Below are 19,736 nucleotides of genomic sequence, written 5' to 3' on the forward strand. Positions count from 1 at the left end.
TATGATACCCGTCGCATCCTCCCGTGACATGGAAGTCAATGTGCCCCGGGTACGCACCTCCACGTCCCCGCCGAAGTATGTGTGCCCGCCCCGCAGCGTGGCCCAGGGCGATCTTTAACCTACTAGGGGCTCTGGACACATAAGGAGCAATCTTGGGGGCCCCTCGGAAGCGGGTCCTGGACAAGTGCCCAAAGTGCCCAGTGGTAGGTGCGCGCCACGTCGTTGAGCCACTCGTGTGCCCAGACCCGTCTTTCCTAGTAGGTACTAGGGGCCCTGGACACTGGAGTAAGGGAGCCTTATCATCTGGAAAATATAATTATGTCCAGTGGAAAGGGGGGCCTGGCAGTGGCCCGGGTACGCACCTGCACGTCCCCGCCGAAGTAGACGAGCGTGCGGGGCGCGTCCCCGGGCGGGCGGCGCGCGGCGGGCTGGAACAGCGCGTCGTTGAGGCGCCCGTCGTGCCCGCCCACGCGCCGCAGCCGCAGCGGCAGCATGGCGGCGCTACTCGCGCATTACTGAACAACATTTGTTTACATTGTACGTAAAGTATAGCAAGGCCTTAGAGTAGGCGCACACCGTTGATTTTTAGTTGGCCGATAATTGTGCCCGATTTTAAATTGTATGAAGAATCGGTCAAATCGAATCGGCGTAGTGTGCGCACTCCCATACATGCCCATACTGATCAACTGCCCGACTAAACTATCGGCCGACGAAAAATCAACGGTGTGCGCCTACTCTTAAAGTTAGGGCAAGTGCCCGCACGCGGGTCTGTACAAAGAAATAATTTAACAGTGCATGCGTGTGACGTAGTATTCAAACGCGTGTGGTGACACTCCGTTTACTCGCGCTAGTTTTAGCGTCGGACTCGGCCCTTAGCTTCTAAAGAACCTTGAGGAGGTTCATGTCCGGCAGAGATGGGTGCCTAGGTTGAAATTACAGCTTAATTCTATTCTATAAATTATTCTAAACAGTTTTATATCACATAGGAATAGGACAGGTGCAGTCAATCATAAGAAAAACAGTAAAATATGTTTCAAATAGTTAACTTTATTCACCAAGAAGCACATAATACATGTTTTAGTAATTAAAACTACACTAGTCATCCATTCACCAAAATTAAAGTTAAAAATACTGTTAAAATAAAAATGCAGTTCTTTACTTAAAATAATATCAATAAACTGTAAACAAAATACAACTTCAATCATTTCAGGTTTCTGGTTTGTTTATGGTGGTAGTATTTGGTATCATTCATGCAAACAGTGATTTTCAATGTGATATCATCGAGGCAGTTTTTCAGGTCATCTCTTAATTCTCTGACCTTGACTCTGACATCCTCACACATCAGGTTGTAGCACATGGCCACCAATCCCATGCCCAGTAGCACATAAATGAAGTTTATCACTAATTTTAAGTGTGATCCTCCAGCAGAATCCGCAATGTTGGCTCCCGGAACAAAGTCCCCAAAACCAATTTTACACAAACTAATAACACAGAAGTATGTCGAGTCCAAGTAGTTCCATTTCTCCCATGCCCCAAACATTATGGTACCAGTCAGTATGTAAAAAGATATGACCCATAAACAAGCTGTAGATGGTACTGTTATTTTTCTCTTGGGCGCTATCTCTCCATCTTCAAACAAGGCATCATCTCTGCGGCTGCATTCATGGGCTGTGATATACAGCCACTTGAAGGTCTGTGCAAGAACTTTGCCCATGTTACAAAAGTAAAGAATATAGATTGGTATACCAAAACCGGCATATGCCACAGTAACAAGCTTCCCCCATACAGTCTTGGGCACAACATTGCCATAGCCTATCATAGTGAATACTGACAAAGAATACATCAATGCAGCAGGAAATGACCAGATATCTTCGGCGGTTCTGCCACTGTACCCTGTATGAATGGCGGCAGTTATGTTACTCTGAAACACCTTCAGCACCTCATTAGCTTTCAGCACAAACGCTGTCTCATTGAAAACATTCATTGACACAGTAATATTCCACAATCTTTCAGCACAATTCTGTCTCCACTGCCTTACTTCTTTCAGCTGTTTATCTGGGCTGTCTTTCTCGATGTGCATGAAGCTAACTGCGCCCAGTATCGCGTAGCACACGACTAGAGCGCCGACTCCCACTTGGGTAAACATAAAGGCTATAAATTTTCTGAAACAATCTTTGATTTTCTCTCTGGGGTCGCTGCCTGCCGTGGAAGAGGAGTCCCTGCTCCTCATGGAGCCGTGGAAGCTTGAGTGCAGCGGATGGTGGCGGTCCATGGCGCCGGAGGACTTATGGAGTCTTTTCACGCGATTGGCGATCTCTCCGGATGAAATAACGTAAACTACTCATAGTTGCGAGACGTCGACTATTTCGGGAACCCGGCTGGCAACTCGCCAAGTTAGTTTGATTACAAAACACAGTTTTTATTTACATCAAACAGCGATACTATTTAAATGTAAATAGAAAAAAATAAATATTATGTGCGTCGTTTCGTCGGATTTTTTTTGTCAAGTAGCTACCTAATAACTAAAATAATATCATAAAGGCCGATTAGTTTTTATTGTGATAATAATTAGTAAAGAGCTCAAATCACGGATTAATATTTTCAACTCACAAAAATAATGCGTAATTTTAAAATTAATAAAACTTACCAAAAGATCGATCCTTTGAATTTTAATTACGGTTTTTCTTGATTAACACGTAGTGAAATTAACGTTTAGGTACAAAGTTTAGTCGTTGACTGAAATGCAGGGCACAAGATTTATTTGAATTTTATCATTTCGATTTTATTCTATAATTTTTTAACAAAATGTTCTGAAAATTCAGAAAATTATTTCGTTGACATTTTTTTGACTGATTTTTGACAGATTCGAGGCCCAAGCAGCGGACCCGAGCGGACCAATGAGGATAGGTCTTGTTTTTTTTTTTTCAGATTTAAACAGAGCGATAGCAATATGTACACAGAGCATTTGAATAAATTCGAGATTTTAAAATTCGTTCTTTGCGTAGATTGAAGTGGTTTTAATATGGCAAGAATTTTTATCGATTTTAGCCATCTGTCAAAATCAAAATTCACACGTTTTCTTGGCGTTGTTTGTTATCCGGTATTGCATTTTTACTGAAGTTTACCATAAAATTCGTCTGTTATTATGTAAAATGTAGTGGGACTTTAATCCGATGTGTATCTGGAAGTATTTGTCTGGTTTTGTAAGTATTTAGAACAAATTGTTGCAGAGCATTGGGTTTGCTTTCGGATGATGGCTGCACAATCGTACGGATTTATCTATGACAAGGAGTCGCCGTAATTAGAACCAGTTGATAACGCAAAGAAATGGAGCGCCGTTCCATAAATTTATTGTGTTTAAATATTTAAATTTCCGCCTGAAGTAATAAATCTATGCAACCGGCATGCTTGTGTGCTTGTAGAGAAGAATGTGGGTGTAAAACGAGCGGTGTCTTTGTATTCGCAAGAATGATTCTCCAGAGCCTTTTTTTACCCCATAAGGTACCAGCGTGACTTACTTTGTCAACTACATTATGTTTGCTCTGTTACACTTGTTACAAAAACAATATATTTGTGATTTCAGGAAATAAAACCTTAAAAATGTAAGAAAAAATACACGCTATTATGATTTTTGCAATAGCCCCAATATCAGTATTCATTTGATGACTTAAAATATCAATAGATGGATCATACATAGAAATATGGCTGCTCTTTCAAAGTGGGTCCCGGTGGGGATGGCCTCAGACCAGCCTCAGTTCAATCATCTAAAGCTCACCACCATCGACAAAATCGGTGGCATCTACTGCCGCATTTGTCACACAAAATTTGGAAATAAAAAGGAATATGACACACATTACCTAAAACATGATACTGGTAGCAAAGATATTACGTACACATGTGTTGTTTGTTATAAAGACATAGTTGGCTACCCCAGTTTTCGAGGACATTGTTACACAATTCATGTCATGAAAGATAAATTTAGGTAAGTTTAATACAATTTCATAACAATATTTTGATATGTTTGTAGTATTATTGTTATTAATTTTATATTACAAGCTATTAGAATTTAACTGGTATAATGTACTTGCAGATGCACCCATTGCAATAAGCAGTTTTCAAAGCAAACAGCACTTGTCAGCCATTATGAATCTTTGCATCAGTTCAAATGTTCAACATGCCATGTTAGGTAAGTTCCAATACGTTTTGCTAAATATGTTTTATTCATTATGGAAGATAAACATTTAATTTTGTAAAGATATGCGCTTGTGTTAAAGTAAAACTATTTTATTATTTCAGATTCCAATCCCAAAAAGATCTTGCCATGCATCAAATTTGCCACAAGAATGAGCAGTGTAACCCACCTTATAACTGTCAAATTTGTAACAAGCAGATTGAGGATACGAACGATTGCGAGCAACACATTGAAGACCATTGCTCCATCTCTTACTTCTGCCCGATTTGCGACGAGGGCATCAACGAAATTCAAAACGCTACTAGTCACCTGGCTAAGCATTTTGGCGATGTACTTATTGAAGACAATGAGTCCAATTCAGATTCTGAGGGCCAAGAATTTTCAAACGATAGCTCCATAGACATCCTTGGCGGTATATTCTGTTCGATCTGTAAAAAAACTTATAAAGCCAGACCAGATTTCGATAATCATTTCATGTTAGAACATGACGATAAAAAAATTATTTACGGCTGTAATATCTGTGCAAAAGAGTATGACAAATACTTTGTCTTTGCTAACCACTGCTATAACCATTATACCAAAGACAAATTCCAGTAAGTATTAGATTTGATTTGATTTTTTCTTTACTACATTTTCAAAGTATTTTTTTTTACAATATTATGGAACATGTTCAGCCTCTTCTGCAATTGCGAATTTTCTTTGTGTTCAAAAATTAGATTTTTTGTATGAAATACCTACACTTGACAGTAGTAGAATCAAAGTGCTGTGCGATTATTGGTCTGTATTGGTGGTGGATGGTTTTTTAGACTTTTTAGTCAATTCTTCTAACAACCTAAGTTATAAATAAAAATTGAGATTTAAAAGTTTAATTTATTAACAATGCTGAGCACTTACAGTAAAAATTATAAACACAGCACCGCTTAGTTATGGAATTAAAATATCCTGTGTTACGCATGATAAACTCAAATTATAATACTTTCGCAATTTTAATCTTAATTGAACAAACTGCTAGTATTGCTACTACTGCATTAGTGGCAGAATACCAGTATACATCCTATACTTGTGCAGTGGACTTGAATACTCGAGTTATTGTTATTTGCGTGGTCAGTTCAGTCGGCACATATTTGATGTACTTGAAATTGGTTATCCTTACCGTTAGATAATTACTGGCAACTAGTGGTGACTGAGTTTGTTCCGGCGTTCCTTCTCAGCACTTGCCATATGTTTGCCCAAAAGATAAGGAGACATTTAAAGTGCCCCTTAAGGGCTACCTTTTTTTTAACTGTATTTGACGTTCATAAGTGCCACCAGTGGTCAAAAATGAATAAAATATTTTTGATTTTGATTTTAACTGCTGAGCGTCTCCGTACAGGTGCGAAGTGTGCTTCAAGAGCTTTCCCCGGCTGTCCCTGCTCGTGATCCACATGGAAGCCCATTCCAGAACGCGCGACGGCGGCTTCCAGTGCCTGCAATGCGGGCACGCGCTCCAGACTGCCAGAAGGCTCCGGGATCATTACAAGACCGAGCATGACATCTGTTACAGCCAGTGTCCGGAGGAAGGCTGCGGCAAAATGTGAGTGACATTATAGATAATTTTTTGATTTCCAGAATATGATCGAAGCCTATGCTGTGGACAATGCATGAGGCGGTAGCAAAAATGTACTTACTTTTTTTTTCAATAATGAATTCCTGTACTTTTGTTCGATGGATGGATGGTAGATCTAGCTAGTTTTTATTACGTATAGGCTTTTGGGTTGCAGTTTAGTTATACAATCTGCAAATGGGTCATTCCATCGTTTCGGGTGTTACGTTCGTACACACATATTCAACAATTTCTTGTATTTTGAAATAGTATTTTAATAATATTAGTGCCTTAATCTGTCCGCTTTTAGTTGTTTTATCTAAATAATAAAGTTTGTGCAGCTTAGAATGTAGGATAACGAAAATATGAGTCGAAAAGTGTGCGTTTCGGGCGTTACGAGATTTTGCCTCTATGTTCTGACTGTTGCTGCATTTACTCGAAATTTAGCGAATTTTCTTAAGGAATCATACCTAAAACTTACAGGACTTCTAAAGTATGAAATTTGCAAACCATGTAACATATAATCACTGTTACTTAAAACGTTTTACTATTTTTTTATAATTTTTTTCTTTGTTTCGGGTGTTACAATGGTTCTGTTTCGGGTGTTACGAGTACGAAAATGCAACGCGTTTTATCGATAAAATCGGTGTTTTATTAGTCTCTAGGTACTACAAAATAAGGAGTACAACAAATAAACACAAATAAAGCGAATTCTGGTTTGAAATTACGAAGCAGCTTTTCTTAAAAAAATATACAAAGTTCAAGTTTAATTTTTCCTCAGAATATAGCTTTTTCTATTGTTTTTGGCTTGAAATAGCATTACTTTAATTTCTAATTACGATATTTAATGGAAATGTCAAACATCGATACTTTTTAGCAATATCTTAATTTTAGTGTTAAGTCGACATTTCAAAAATATCTTAAATAGAGAAATATGACTCCTTTTCCGACGCCAGCGATAGTGGGAGGTCTAAGGACACTCACAGTAATACTTTTTGACTTCCCTAAGCAATATACACACATTATCGACATATAAATAAAAATGTAATACCCGAAACGTTTCGGGTGTTACAGTTTTTAATCAAGAAAGAAACATACTAAATTAGTATCATGCTCAGATATTAGTTAGTATTTGAAATCATTACTACCATGACCTTACTTTTACCAAATATTGTTATCCTAATCCATGTGTAAGGTACAATAATAAAACAAATACCTGTTTTTTTGTTTCGGGTGTTACATCGCCGAAGTAACAAGAAAACACACTTAAAACTTGATGATTATCTTTTTTTTTTTTGGACTATGGCGCTATCTACCAATTCTATGATAAATACCCTCAAATCATATAGTGGCAAAACGTTTCACAGATTGATAGTTTTTTTTAAAATCGTATTACCAATAATTAGAGAGAAAATGATCATTCAGACAGTCTGTTGACTTAAGTATAGACTTTGAAGACTAATAACTTAAAAATTACTTGTTTCTTGCAGATTTTTTTTGTTGCACATTATAATTTGGAATGTTTACTTTCAAAATTCATCAGATTTAATGCGAAAATAACATATTTAGTTTTTCACCCTCGGTAACATTTGTCATGGAATGACCCAAATATGAATTTAATTTCCTAGGCACAAGGTTTAACTGGTGAACATAGACTTCCCCCAATTACTTCCAGATTGACCAGTTAGTAGCAGCATCCAGCAAAGCAGGGCATATAGTATGCTGAACTGACAGCCCATGACTTACGGGAATAAACCATATTTTAGACCTGTACACTCGCACATTCGAATTCGTAACAGATAAACGCAGTCTCATTAACAAACATCTACCATTCCCAGCTTCGCAACACCCAAAGAGCTGGTCCTCCACCGCAAAGAACATGCTGGAGGCAACTGGTGCCAGCAGTGCGGGCTGAATAGAGCGTATTATGCTATAACAGCCACGAATTGAAGCCACGATAGCCGAACTGTGAAGGGGTCGAACTGGCTGACTCGTGATCCGAAGAACGCGGGTTCGGTCCCTGCTGCCGCTCGTCTATTGTTTTGAGCTCACTCGTGACACAAGCATACTTAGCTTAGTATGAGGGGCTGACGGGACTATTACCAATTTGTGCAGTAACAAATTACTAATAATCTTAAAATAAGACGTTCTTTAGATTTAGTGACAAACATCTTACTGACAATCAACAACCATCCCCAGCTTCGCAACACCCAAAGAGCTGGTCCTCCACCGCAAGGAGCACGCTGGAGGCAACTGGTGCCAGCAGTGCGGCCTGCGGTTCGCGTCGCTGGCCGCCTGCCTCAAGCACGTGCCCGTGCACCGCAAGAAGCGCTACTCCTGCCCCGTGTGCAAGCGCTGCTATGGGGAGAAGTACCTGCTCATGAAGGTAGGCCTGCAGAAGACAGCTAAAACCCGGTCTGCAAGCACGTAGAATTTTGTCCAATGATCCGTAGCTACCCATCCTTATCGGCTTTTTGGCTGGCTTCACACATCTGGCTTGTATTGGCGACATTAGACTCTATAGTCTGGTCCGTGAGCACGTAGAATTTTCTTCAATGACCTAGCTTCACCTTAGCTACCCATCCTTATCGCTCGCGCGTAATTATGTTGCTGTCGCGACTGTGGGACGGGCGCCCGCAGTGAGTGTGCGAGCGCGATAGCAACATAATTACACGCGAGCGATAAGGATGGGTAGCTAGGGTGAAGCTAGGTCATTGAAGAAAATTCTACGTGCTCACGGACCAGACTATAGAGTCTAATGTCGCCAATACAAGCCAGATGTGTGGTCTAAATAGATATGTCACAAATCAATTGAGTGTAAAAAAGACGTAAAAGTGTCTGTTGAGTTGCAAACACGTCACTTTAATACAACCGACCCTCGATTATCGATTAACGAAGTACGTAAATACTATAAGATACTCCGCAGACTACACTTATCAGTTTAGTCTATTTCTAATTTTTATGAGGAATCGGCCGATACCAAATCGGTGTAACGTGCGCACTTCTGATTATGTTAAAATAATTTATTCTATCGAATTAGGTTATTGACCTGTAAAGATAGTTATGTTGGTGAAAATAAATAAATGAAAATGTTAATACTGTTTAACAGCATGACCAAACTATCAGCCGACCAAGTCTGTAGTCAACGGGGTGTCTAATAGAAGAGTTCTTATTTAAAGAGAGTAATAATACTGTTATGCATCTAGACATCTAAGTAGAAATAGAATTAATAGTCTTCTTCTTGTAATAATGGCGATGAACTTGTGTATTTTCGCCACAGGGGACACTGTTCCGCCAATATCACGTGCGCAGTTTTTACACAGTGTGGGTATTTTGAGAATACATAGTTATTTACTAGCGCTGGTAAGGCCCAAAAGAAAAGGAGACATGCAAAGTGCCCCATAAGGGCTACCTTTTCTTTTTTTATTATTTTCTATAATAATATTTTGACGTTCATAAGTGCCACTTGTGGTCTAAACTGAATAAATATTTTTGATTTTGATTTTGATTTTTTGATTTTAATAAGGAACTGTAATTTGTCCAGCACGTGACCCAGCACTTCTCGGCTGTGCTCCACGTGTGCAAGATCTGCGGCAAGGTGTACTCGCACCGCCACCGCCTCATGCAGCACATGAAGGTGCACAACGAGGCCAAGGTATCACTGACACTTAGGATTTTGACATCTAAGGCTTCGACAGACCAAACGCAGGGGCAGTAGCAGCGCAGTTTGAATGCGGGCCCGCGCAAGTTGTAATAGAAGAAACTCTTTGAAGTATGTCTCTCACTCACTAAAAGACAATGCCGGAAATTGGCGTCTTTTTTTTCTTCTTCTTTTTTTTTGTTTTTTGATTACAAAATAGTGTAATAAACCAAACTTACTATGACATGTATACCTCTAAACTCAGTCTGAACTGAGTTACGAGCATTATAAGTTTAATGATTTTACATACTAGATTTGCTTTTTGCGCGTAAGATTTGTAAGAAATTGAAACAAAATAGTGACATTGTATGTGTAAACAAACAATACCATCCATTAAAGGCTTCAGACATCAGTATGGAGCAGAATCAGCGCAATATTTTGTTGCAATTTTTTACAAAACTTGCGCGCAAAAAGCAAATCTAGTATGTAAAATCATCAAACTTCTAATAGGTAGGTATACATGCCATAGTAAGTTTGGTTTATAACACTATTTTGTAATCAAAAAACAAAGTTTGGTCGATGGTCGCGCGAAAATAAAAAGACGCCACCTTCCATACAAAATCTGGCATTGCCATTTGAACGCGGGCCTGCGCTCCTACCGCTCCGCGCCGCGCCGCACTGCAACTGCCGAAAGACAAACGAGGCGGCGCGGGAGCGGGACAGAAGCGGCGCTAGCGCGGGCCCGCGCTGTTGTATTACTATGGCGGCCATATTAGCATGACACACCGGACGCAGGGCGGTAGCAGCGCGTTGAAAGCGGTTTTCGAATATTTAATTTTTTGACAACCGCCCGCGTTGCAACTGCTTTGAAACTGCGCTGCTTTCAGTGTGCCTCAGCCGCGCTGCAACTGACCCGCACTGCTTCTGACCTGCGTTTTGTCTGTGGGAGCCTTTAATCTGCTCATTATTACTTTCTTTTATTATTATCACATGCTTTAACATTTGTATGCCGACAAGGCTGAACACGGCTTGAAAACATCTTTTGCTTGTACACCAAACTCCTTACCTGTATTTCACAAATACATTATTTGTATTTGTTAGGAGCACGCCTGCGCCATCTGCGGCAAGGGCTTCGCCAAGCTCTACTTACTCAAGCAGCACCAGAACATCCACTTCAACAGCAAGCCCTACAAGTGCTCCAACTGCCCCAAAACGTTCGCAAGCGTTCCGAACCTGAGAAAGCACATGAAGAAAATCCACAACGTCACGCAGATCACGTTCAACCATTACGAAAAGCCTGCAGAAACTAGCAACGAGAAGTTGGATGTGAGCAATCCGTCTAGTTCCGAAATGTCTGTCGACGCCCCGACCAGTTTGGAGGAGTCGGACGAGTCGTGCGGCTGGCGCGCTGATGACACCTTAGATGAGCTGATGACCCTGGAGGAGCTGGATCCGCTGGAGACACGGGCGGAGGAGATCAGCGAGATCGAAGCCGACCTCTGGGTGCCGAGTCCGATGATGCCCACTGGTGAGTGTGATGTTGATTATTCTTTTTGTTTGTTACAAAATGCTTGAATTTAGTTAATTTTAAATCAAACGCCATATTTTTACCTTTTCTTGACTTTTTGGGCGCTAACTTCAGAGCAGAGTCCTGATGTTCGCATATTTCTCTCTTAGTCACCTCTTGCCTACTGAAGAAAGCTACCAGTGCCTGGCGATAAGCTGTTTAAGTACATTATTTTGAAATATGATTCGCATTATCTCACCGGTGGGTGGCGGTCACTATACAATAATATTGTAGTCACCGACTACTCTCTTCTTCTTAGTCGTTACGCTCTTGGCAGAGCGGTCGTGGTCACGTTGAGGCGTTGTTTACATCGGTTGTAGAGGCGGATACAACTCTCCGCACGATCTCCCTCCACCGACTACTAGTGGTGGCCATTGCCCACTCGTGGCAGCTGTCGACCTCCTTCGTTTGTATGGTACTAAAGGTCGTGGCGCGTGACATACACCGATGGCTGTGCCTTTGCGCGGAGTCTATATTAGGCTCGTCATTGCTAAAGTCCGGTCGCCAAGCAGATAAAATTTCGTCCAATGACCCCAAGCTACCCATCCTTATCACTCGCGCTTAATTATATTGCTGTTGCGACTGTGCGACACGTTGTGCCGCCGTGAGAGTTCGAGCGCGATAGCAACATAATTACACGCGAGCGATAAGGATGGGTAGTTTGGGGTCATTGGAAGAAATTCTATCTGCTCGCCGGACTTTACTTGGCGGCCAAACACTCGATTGCTTATTTCGCACATTGTTTCCAGCCACCCCAGTGCCGCTCCCCGCCAGCGTGCCGTGCGAATACGGCCCAGAACTGGTTCCTCTCGACGAGCACTGCCTACCGCACGCGCCGCCACAGCTGGTGACGCAGCCGCGTTGGCCGCCGGTCCTCACCAAACTGGCCGACTGCGCCTACGCCGACCTGGCCTACGCGGATTTAGCAGAGGTGATGAACGCCGATATCTATTAAATGTTTGTAAAATTAACGGACCGTGTAGTGCTGTTTTAATGGGGATCCGCGCGAAATTTGCAGCCAGGTGGCGCATCCGAATGTTAGCTGTCAATCGCATACGTTTTGTTGATATTGCCGAACGACTTCTTGATTTTATTCCAATTCACTTCCTGTGTTCAATACCAGTCAGTTTTAATCGTAGTGATCGTCTATTCCCAAAAACTTGTGTTGAAAAAGAAGTGAGAAATAAATATAATTCAGTTATGCCTCCAAGTTTGTATTTTTGCACGTAATCAATAGTGTGATATGCCTGGACCGCTTTTGGCGCCATCTGCAATAAGCTTTGCGTATGGTACCCCATTATGGCTTTGTACGGTTGGCACGTTTAGTCAGTATCAAGTAAAAATAAAAAAATGATGTCACAGTGTATAATAAATTTATTGAATAGTGTACGATCTACTTTATTGTCAATAAACACGTCATAGATTCCAATACTAATTTGAACCTTATTAGTCTATCATAAGGACGAGGTGGTAATTTTTGTTTCTTGCACTGACACTGTCTAAGCCATGGACCTATAAAAAAAGGCGGACGGAACTCGCGCTACAACAAAACTGTGACGCAAAATTTTGGCGTTTGTCTATTGTGTGAGTGAATTTAGGGATGCCATGTTAGCCAAAACATTTTACCCATTTATTTTAAGAAAAACATAGATCGGCAGATGTTACTTGGAAATGTAGACAGAATTATTCCGTGCCATTTTAAAAGGATGAAAGGTGAATGCGATGAGGTAGGCGCGAAATTTTCAATGTTCAAATTTTCTTACATTGTTTGCAAGTCAGTGTGTCAGGGTATGTAGTTATGTACATAATGTTGATCAAAAATGATTCACGCAGTTACAAATTACGAATCTTGTGTACATTATAATCATAATCTTATGCATCATCAATATATTATTATTATCTCTGATAGATTTTTTTTAACATACAACCTGACACTGACTTGAAATCAATGTAAGAAAATTTGAATTTTGCAGTTCCACATTTTTGGGAAGGATCAAATTTGCCTATGAAAATATATCCCATTAAAACACAATTATTATGATAAATTATTTTATTTCCATAGTATGCGTAATAAATAACTAAAAAGTCCTAAAATTATTATTAATTTCCCATATTTCGGGTAATTTTCCCACGTAAATAACTGAGAACACTGGTCTTTGACGTATTATTTTTTCGAGTGAATGACGTTTGATTTAAATTAATTTCAATATTTTAATGTCGGGAAATAAGTGATTGGATTATTATTTTGCCTGTGAAATGTGATTGCTTAATTTTTGTTTGTTCGAACAGAACGGTTTTTACACAATTTCATCACACAAGACATGTCGTATTCGTGTTGTTTTTTCGCTGCTTAAATGTGTCAACTGTGTGAAGTTTGCACTCGAAGTGGTGTAACAGGGTGTGAATGTGTGCGTGCCGGCCTGTACGTACAGGCAAGCTGGTGTATCCTAATGTCACAGTATTTTGTTGATGAGAATCCGTCCGACTTTTTTTATAGGTACTCGTAATTTACTAAAAAAAAAAACAAAATAACAAAATGAGTAACACGATTGTGTGAAACTCATGCAAAAAAAAAAATTGTTTCCATATTTAGATATTAAGCTTTTCGTTCAGTGTAATCCAGAAATAGATTTAAGTGTAAATGAAAAAAATATGTCTATCTACACTACACGGTCCGTTCCCTATTCACTGTTAACATGAAAGTTAGAGATAAATAGTTATAATAGTATTTGTATAACGGCAGAGCGGTACCGAATGGTCGAAATCGCCTGCCGGCCACAAGTCTACCTCACGCAGTAACGACTATATACCTCAGTAATCCATAGGAGCTATTTTGTAGTGTAACTGTTTATACATTATTAACATGTATCCCACCAAACATTAGATGAGTAATTATATTCATAATATTGCTACCTCACTTTAGTTTCTTAAGTTTTTTTATTATAGTTTTTTTGCTTATTATCTTGGTATCCTTCCGTTTGGCCAAATTACTTTCGCCAAATTTCACTTCGCAAACAACTTATCGTCAAAGTTTCATTTCCCAAATGAACTTTTAGCAACTGTACTTTTTGCAACTAATTCATTTGGCCAAATTATCATTTGGTAAAATTTTACTTGGCAAATGTTTACATAGCAAATGTTTTATTTTGCCAAATATTATATCCCAAATAATTTGTTTGGTCAAATTGACACTTCACATACTTACCCACCGTTACCCACAAATCAAAGCATAAGGCTATAGCTGATGATCATGTATCATGGTTTTCACAAGAATTTTATGTAAAACAAAGAGATTGCAGAAAATAGTATGGTTGCAAAAAGTAGGTTGCAGAAAATAGTAGGTTAGGTTAGGTTAGAACAGTGACCCTTAATGCGCGAAGGCGAGCGAAGCGTGCCGCGGCAGCGGCCGCCGAGCGCTAGAATTACCTCTATTGTTAATGAATCATTTGGAAATTTCGATAAAAAGAATGAAATAAGAAAATTAATTTGAAACAAATTTTATATTAACTATTAACTAAACAAAATAATAGCCACAAGCTAATTTGTATTTCATTCTATGCACCAATCAAATTATTTTGTAAATAGTTTATCGTGAAATATTTTTGCCAAATGAAACATTTGGCAAAACATACTTTGCCAAACAATAATTTGCTAAACAATAATATGCCAAAAACGACATTTGCGAAATAAAAGTTTGCAATAAGTTGTTTTGCCAAATGAGAATTTGCCAAATGAAAATTTGCGAAACGTTGTTTGCGATGTGATAATTTGGGAAACGTTTTTTGGCCAAACATTAGTAATCCTATTATCTTCGTTATTCAAGTATCCTGAGATGAGATGCAGGATTCTATTGACGTTATTTCCTATTTGTCAGTGATCTGCTAATACTTCCACTATTATGTATGACATAGGGATCAATTTTGGATGTTCTTATAGCCCGAACAACACGGTTTAACCAATATTTTAGATCAAAACTAACAGGTCTAGACAAGGCTTCTAGTTTATGATCAGCCAACAAACTGGTAGCATTAATTTTAGTTTCAGATATCTTGTCAATATCAATAAGGTTACTTTTTGCACCTATATTAATTTGTAAGTTTAGTTTTTGTTCACTGTTAGTTTCATTGACATTGTTATACAAGCGATTATCGTCTTTGTTGTATTATAACTACCAAATAACAACTATATTAAAACAGATTTTTTGGCTGACTACATAATAGAAGCGTTTGAAGGGGAAAATATACTTAAACGTCATGCGACCACGAGATATGAATACAATACACGAGCGATTGTTGGTCGGTGATAGAATCACGCGCATCTCGTCTTACGGACCCAGGGAGTCGATTTTGGAATGTCATACATGTATCAGTTCATTGATTCCCTACAGAACTTATTCATTGTTTTTCTCTTTAGAAAGTTCAGTTTATAATAGTTTAGTACAGGATTTTATCATTCGCAATGATTCACACGTGTGCTAGTATTGCGTATACGAATTCAAAAAGTCGATGAAATTCATAAATCGACCCCCAGGAGCGTCGCAATGTCCGTGTGCCATGAAACGATCGACATTGCTGACGACAGTTTAGATTTACAATGCGTGTGATCTTTGTATTAGTCACAACTAATTGTAAACGGTATGAAATTACTTCTGGCTTTTCTGGATTAAGTGTTTTAGGAGTTTTTGTTCCTGAATTTTTCGATTGTTGTAAGAATCGACCCAAAGTTAGTTAAGTTTCGGTGGACTACAGCTTTGTAAATAACGGTAATTTGCGGCACTTAGTAATTTGCATTTCAATTTCGCTTACGACGATGTCGTTGGACGCCCTTTGGATAGTTTTAATTTTGACGTAATATCACCAACGACCTGGCTATTTGGCCTTTTTAAAATCTTGCATAAGTTGGTGGTTATGAAGTCCACAATAAGTGTTTGTTTTGTATATCATCAAAAAATGAAAATATAAACTCATTCTCCGGTATTTTTAACGTATAAAAATGCTATTTTTCTACGATGACATCATATCCTAAGCGAACGTCAATGCTGTGTTTTTATACATTATATTGTTGTCATTTTGTTTTGTTCATAATAATATGAATTATACTAGTTTTCGAAAGCAACGTAACTAGAATTCAAAATTTACAAACTTTTGATCTTTATAAAAAGAAAAAAATAATAATTTTGAGACATAATATTTATCCGCATAATAACGCAACTTTGCGTCCAGCGACACCGCATGTTGCATTTCTATTTCGATTCCTTTTGTTGTTATTGTATTGAAAGCCGACGCCAAGCGTCCGGTTTTAGCGTAAGAGAATCGATAGTGCTGTGATATTTTTATGTACATCTAGTTTTAAGATTAGTGAGCGTAACGAGTGAGTACAAAGGTAAAGTTATTTATCGAGTATAAATATACGGAATTCGGAATATGTAAACGATTAAAGTCGTACCGATTCTGGTGTACGTAACATCGCGGCAGTACACTCACAGCGCTGTATTCGGCCCCGCCACCGGGATACGAGCCGGCGACACTTGCGACTTTTTGCCAACGAATGGCACGAAGCTCATTGTGATACTTTGGTAGATATTTTAGAAAGCGACAGGCGAAAACGCCTATATGTGCAGTTACGGCTGCTTTAACAACAGAAATTCATATCTACCAATAGACAATTAATTGCGTTAACGCATATATTGCACGCGCACGTCGCAAGTGGTCGCGCGCGGGCCGGCCGCGTCAGAGAGGACACGACAACCATTCACGCATATGGAAGTACAGTAACGATACGTATTAAGAGAGTAGTGCACAGTTAAGAAAACGAAAAATTCCGGTGTGTCCATATGCGTTCTAAATCTACCAGGTGCGAGCCACCATATACGAGACAATTTTACTTCAACGAAGAAAATTGATAAAAAAAAATACGTCTTTAAAATGTCGATGTATATTTAAAAGAAAGATATATGAAATATAAACTCCGAAATATATTTTGGAGAGAGATATTTACAAGGGTGAGGCGAGGGTCTTAGTGATAAACGTATCCAAAGACTGTTAGGTATTATAAGTTCTATGAACTTGAATTTGACATATAAGTCAGGGATATAATGCGGAATAAAGTCAGATGCGCGAAAGCAAATGTAATAGACCACGGTGTAGCTATCGAACAATCATAGGCTTTGACACGATAATGTAACGAAAGTGCAAAATTGGCGCCTCGTCACGTACCTCGGTACAGGCCGACGCAGACCTCGAGACAGTTTGCTGTTGGTGACGCATGCAGAGTCCGAAGACTCCATGCTGTAAAATTAACGTTGAAATTATATTCGCCGTCCCATCGATGGACGGCGCGACTCACGCTAGCTAAACTCGATTTTTATTCGAATATGTAATTTGACATATTAATTGCCACTGATCAAGGTTCATATTGCCACATCGACGATTACTATCGGTAGTTGTCCCCAACTAAAATGTCAAATTATTTATTCGAATCAAATATCCGAGTATAGATGATCCCCCAGTGTTACTGTGCAGTAGTTCTATGTCGATAGTGGCGCCCCTCGACCTACAGGTCGCTACTGCACACTAATTCGATCGCTGTCGGCACATTGAGCTTATGACAGTAATTAAATAGCATAATTAAATCATACACTATGTTGTAAACCTCTGCAGAGGCTTTCATTTATCAATAAATAGTACTTATTCAAGCTTCTATAATCATAAATTCAAATTATACCATTTCGATGTAAAATTTCGTCGCAAAGGGAACGATCGGTACGATATTTTTTGAAGTTTTAATATACAAATGGTTTTTAAGATGCATAGTTAACAGTGTATATTTAATACTATAGAAATCATATTTATTATACAGTTTTATTAATAATATTTATATTATGCAGCCAGTTATTGAGCTGTATTTTACCTCATCAGGATTTAAGTGTAATAGAATAGTAGTAGAAGAAAAATATTGTCGTTGTGCCCTTTGCGACCGTATTTGTCCCTAGCTTTTAGGTGTTAGGTTAGAATCGAGCACAGGGTATTGTGGTTCTATTTTAACGGAAGCGTTATAAACTCGAGTAGTAATGATTCACATCATCCGAAATAGCAGATGGTTGCATAATACTACCCCAATACCCGCAAAGTGTAACATAGTTTCCATCTAAAACTGTCTTTAAAATATAAGATTTTTGACCGGGTTTTATCTCTTTAGTTGTATCTTTGAAGTCTAAATATTCTTGTAACAGTAGGTGATGTATCAAATCCGTATGAGTGTTAAATGTACTGTACATCTATCTATGGCGGAAATACTGTGCTTTTACAGTAATTTTACTTTTAAAATCAAATTTAGTGCCACATTTTATGGTATTTTTTAGAAATAGGATGTATGTGTATTTAAAAAGCACTTGTGAGTGGCATGTAAGTTCAAATCACATCATATCGGTGTCTAAAATATAAATAAAAAATAATAAAAAAATACAAAAAAATATGTCCAAACCCGGTCGATGTTGCGTATAGTAATCTAAATTTCTTTTAATTGAAACATAATATTTTAGCGCTTCTAAAATGCATAATAAATCTATGGAACGTATATTTTAAATGTATGACGAATATTTTCTTAATTGCAAAATTTGGTACATGTAAATAGATTTTTTTCTCGAAATTATCCTTGCCATCAAAATTACAGGTTGGTAATCAATATCAGTAGTAGAAAACGAATGTAAACAAATGCATTTTGGAGTGATCTAGAAATTAACCTAACGGCCTAAAGTTATGCTAAAAACCATGTTTGCGGTGTGGGAAGGCGCAGGAGACCTAAATCACTGATGGTCTAAGATCTTAAGGAGATCATTTTGGAATCCCAGTGATCAAACAATGTAGACACCGCTTTATTTCATAAGAAATATGGACGAATTTGCATAATTATAATGTTTGAAATGACGACCGAAAAGACGATTGTTAGGTTTTAGGCAGCTGCTAGATGGGAAGGATAATTTACCAGCTTTCGCTTCAATGTTTGAAATGAATTGTATACTTTTAAGAAAACGTATTTTTGTGCGTCATGCTTCTAATTATTGTAAATAGAAATTGCTGTTAAACGTTTCCTCATTCGAGTATTTCTGGAATATTTTTTTTAAAGTAAGTCTTTGTTTTATAAACATATTTATTGTATTACAACTCGCCCAAAGTAATGAGTTTGGAAACCGAAACTGCTGCTCTCACTCTCACAGTATAACGCGTGAGCGAGAGGCGCCTTTTTGATTTCAAGTCTCAATATCCTTGTAACCAGTGACGGCGTGGTCTCCCATGTCGAAATAATTATAATGTTTCCACCCGAGTGCTTACTGCGGGTTCTTTTCATGTTAAAAGTAAAGGACGCACAACTGTCCTGTCAACAGTAAACAGTGATAGGTTTGTAATTAATTACATTGGGATCATGCGACCTTTTTAAAAATCGCTTGAAAACAAATGACTGCGATGGGGATAGATGTTTTGTAATTTATCGCCAGGCAGCGCCACCACGAATCCTACTCAAACTTGTCAGATTAGAAAAGAGACTACGCACTAAGCATCAGAAAGCAGTCTTCCTAGAAAGGACACAGAATATCTCTTGGGGGACTGCTTGCTTATTATTGCCTATTAATGGATACGTAATTTGATAGCTTTTTTTATATTTATAAGCTCAGTTATATACTAATTGTATTAAATACCGAACTACCTCCACATGCCTCCATGGGTAACAGTAATTACTTATAGTTTTTGTTATAATA

General features: G+C 38.6%; 2 protein-coding genes across 3 annotated transcripts; one reads left to right on the forward strand and one right to left on the reverse strand.

Annotated features, from left to right (window-relative positions):
• Window positions 1–1,146: 1,146 nt before the first annotated feature.
• On the reverse strand, window positions 1,147–2,456 carry LOC135077052 (TWiK family of potassium channels protein 7). The gene has a single exon (XM_063971649.1). It carries the CDS (start codon window positions 2,270–2,272, stop codon window positions 1,202–1,204), a length of 1,071 nt encoding a protein of 356 aa, XP_063827719.1. The 5' UTR covers window positions 2,273–2,456; the 3' UTR covers window positions 1,147–1,201.
• Window positions 2,457–3,063: 607 nt separating this feature from the next.
• On the forward strand, window positions 3,064–13,943 carry LOC135077043 (zinc finger protein 883-like). Of its 2 annotated transcripts, none has more exons than XM_063971638.1 (9): window positions 3,064–3,203; window positions 3,584–3,982; window positions 4,091–4,186; window positions 4,297–4,785; window positions 5,565–5,765; window positions 7,974–8,160; window positions 9,319–9,429; window positions 10,516–10,942; window positions 11,731–13,943. In XM_063971638.1, the coding sequence occupies exons 2-9, from the start codon at window positions 3,702–3,704 to the stop codon at window positions 11,934–11,936; spliced, it is 1,998 nt and encodes a 665-aa protein (XP_063827708.1). In that variant the 5' UTR covers window positions 3,064–3,203; window positions 3,584–3,701; the 3' UTR covers window positions 11,937–13,943. The 2 variants fall into 2 exon arrangements, with proteins under 2 accessions (XP_063827708.1, XP_063827707.1); XM_063971637.1 differs by lacking the exon at window positions 3,064–3,203 and adding an exon at window positions 3,329–3,501.
• Window positions 13,944–19,736: the final 5,793 nt, after the last annotated feature.

The sequence above is a fragment of the Ostrinia nubilalis genome, chromosome 12 (genome assembly GCF_963855985.1).
Source record: "Ostrinia nubilalis chromosome 12, ilOstNubi1.1, whole genome shotgun sequence".
Taxonomy (NCBI): domain Eukaryota; kingdom Metazoa; phylum Arthropoda; class Insecta; order Lepidoptera; family Crambidae; genus Ostrinia; species Ostrinia nubilalis.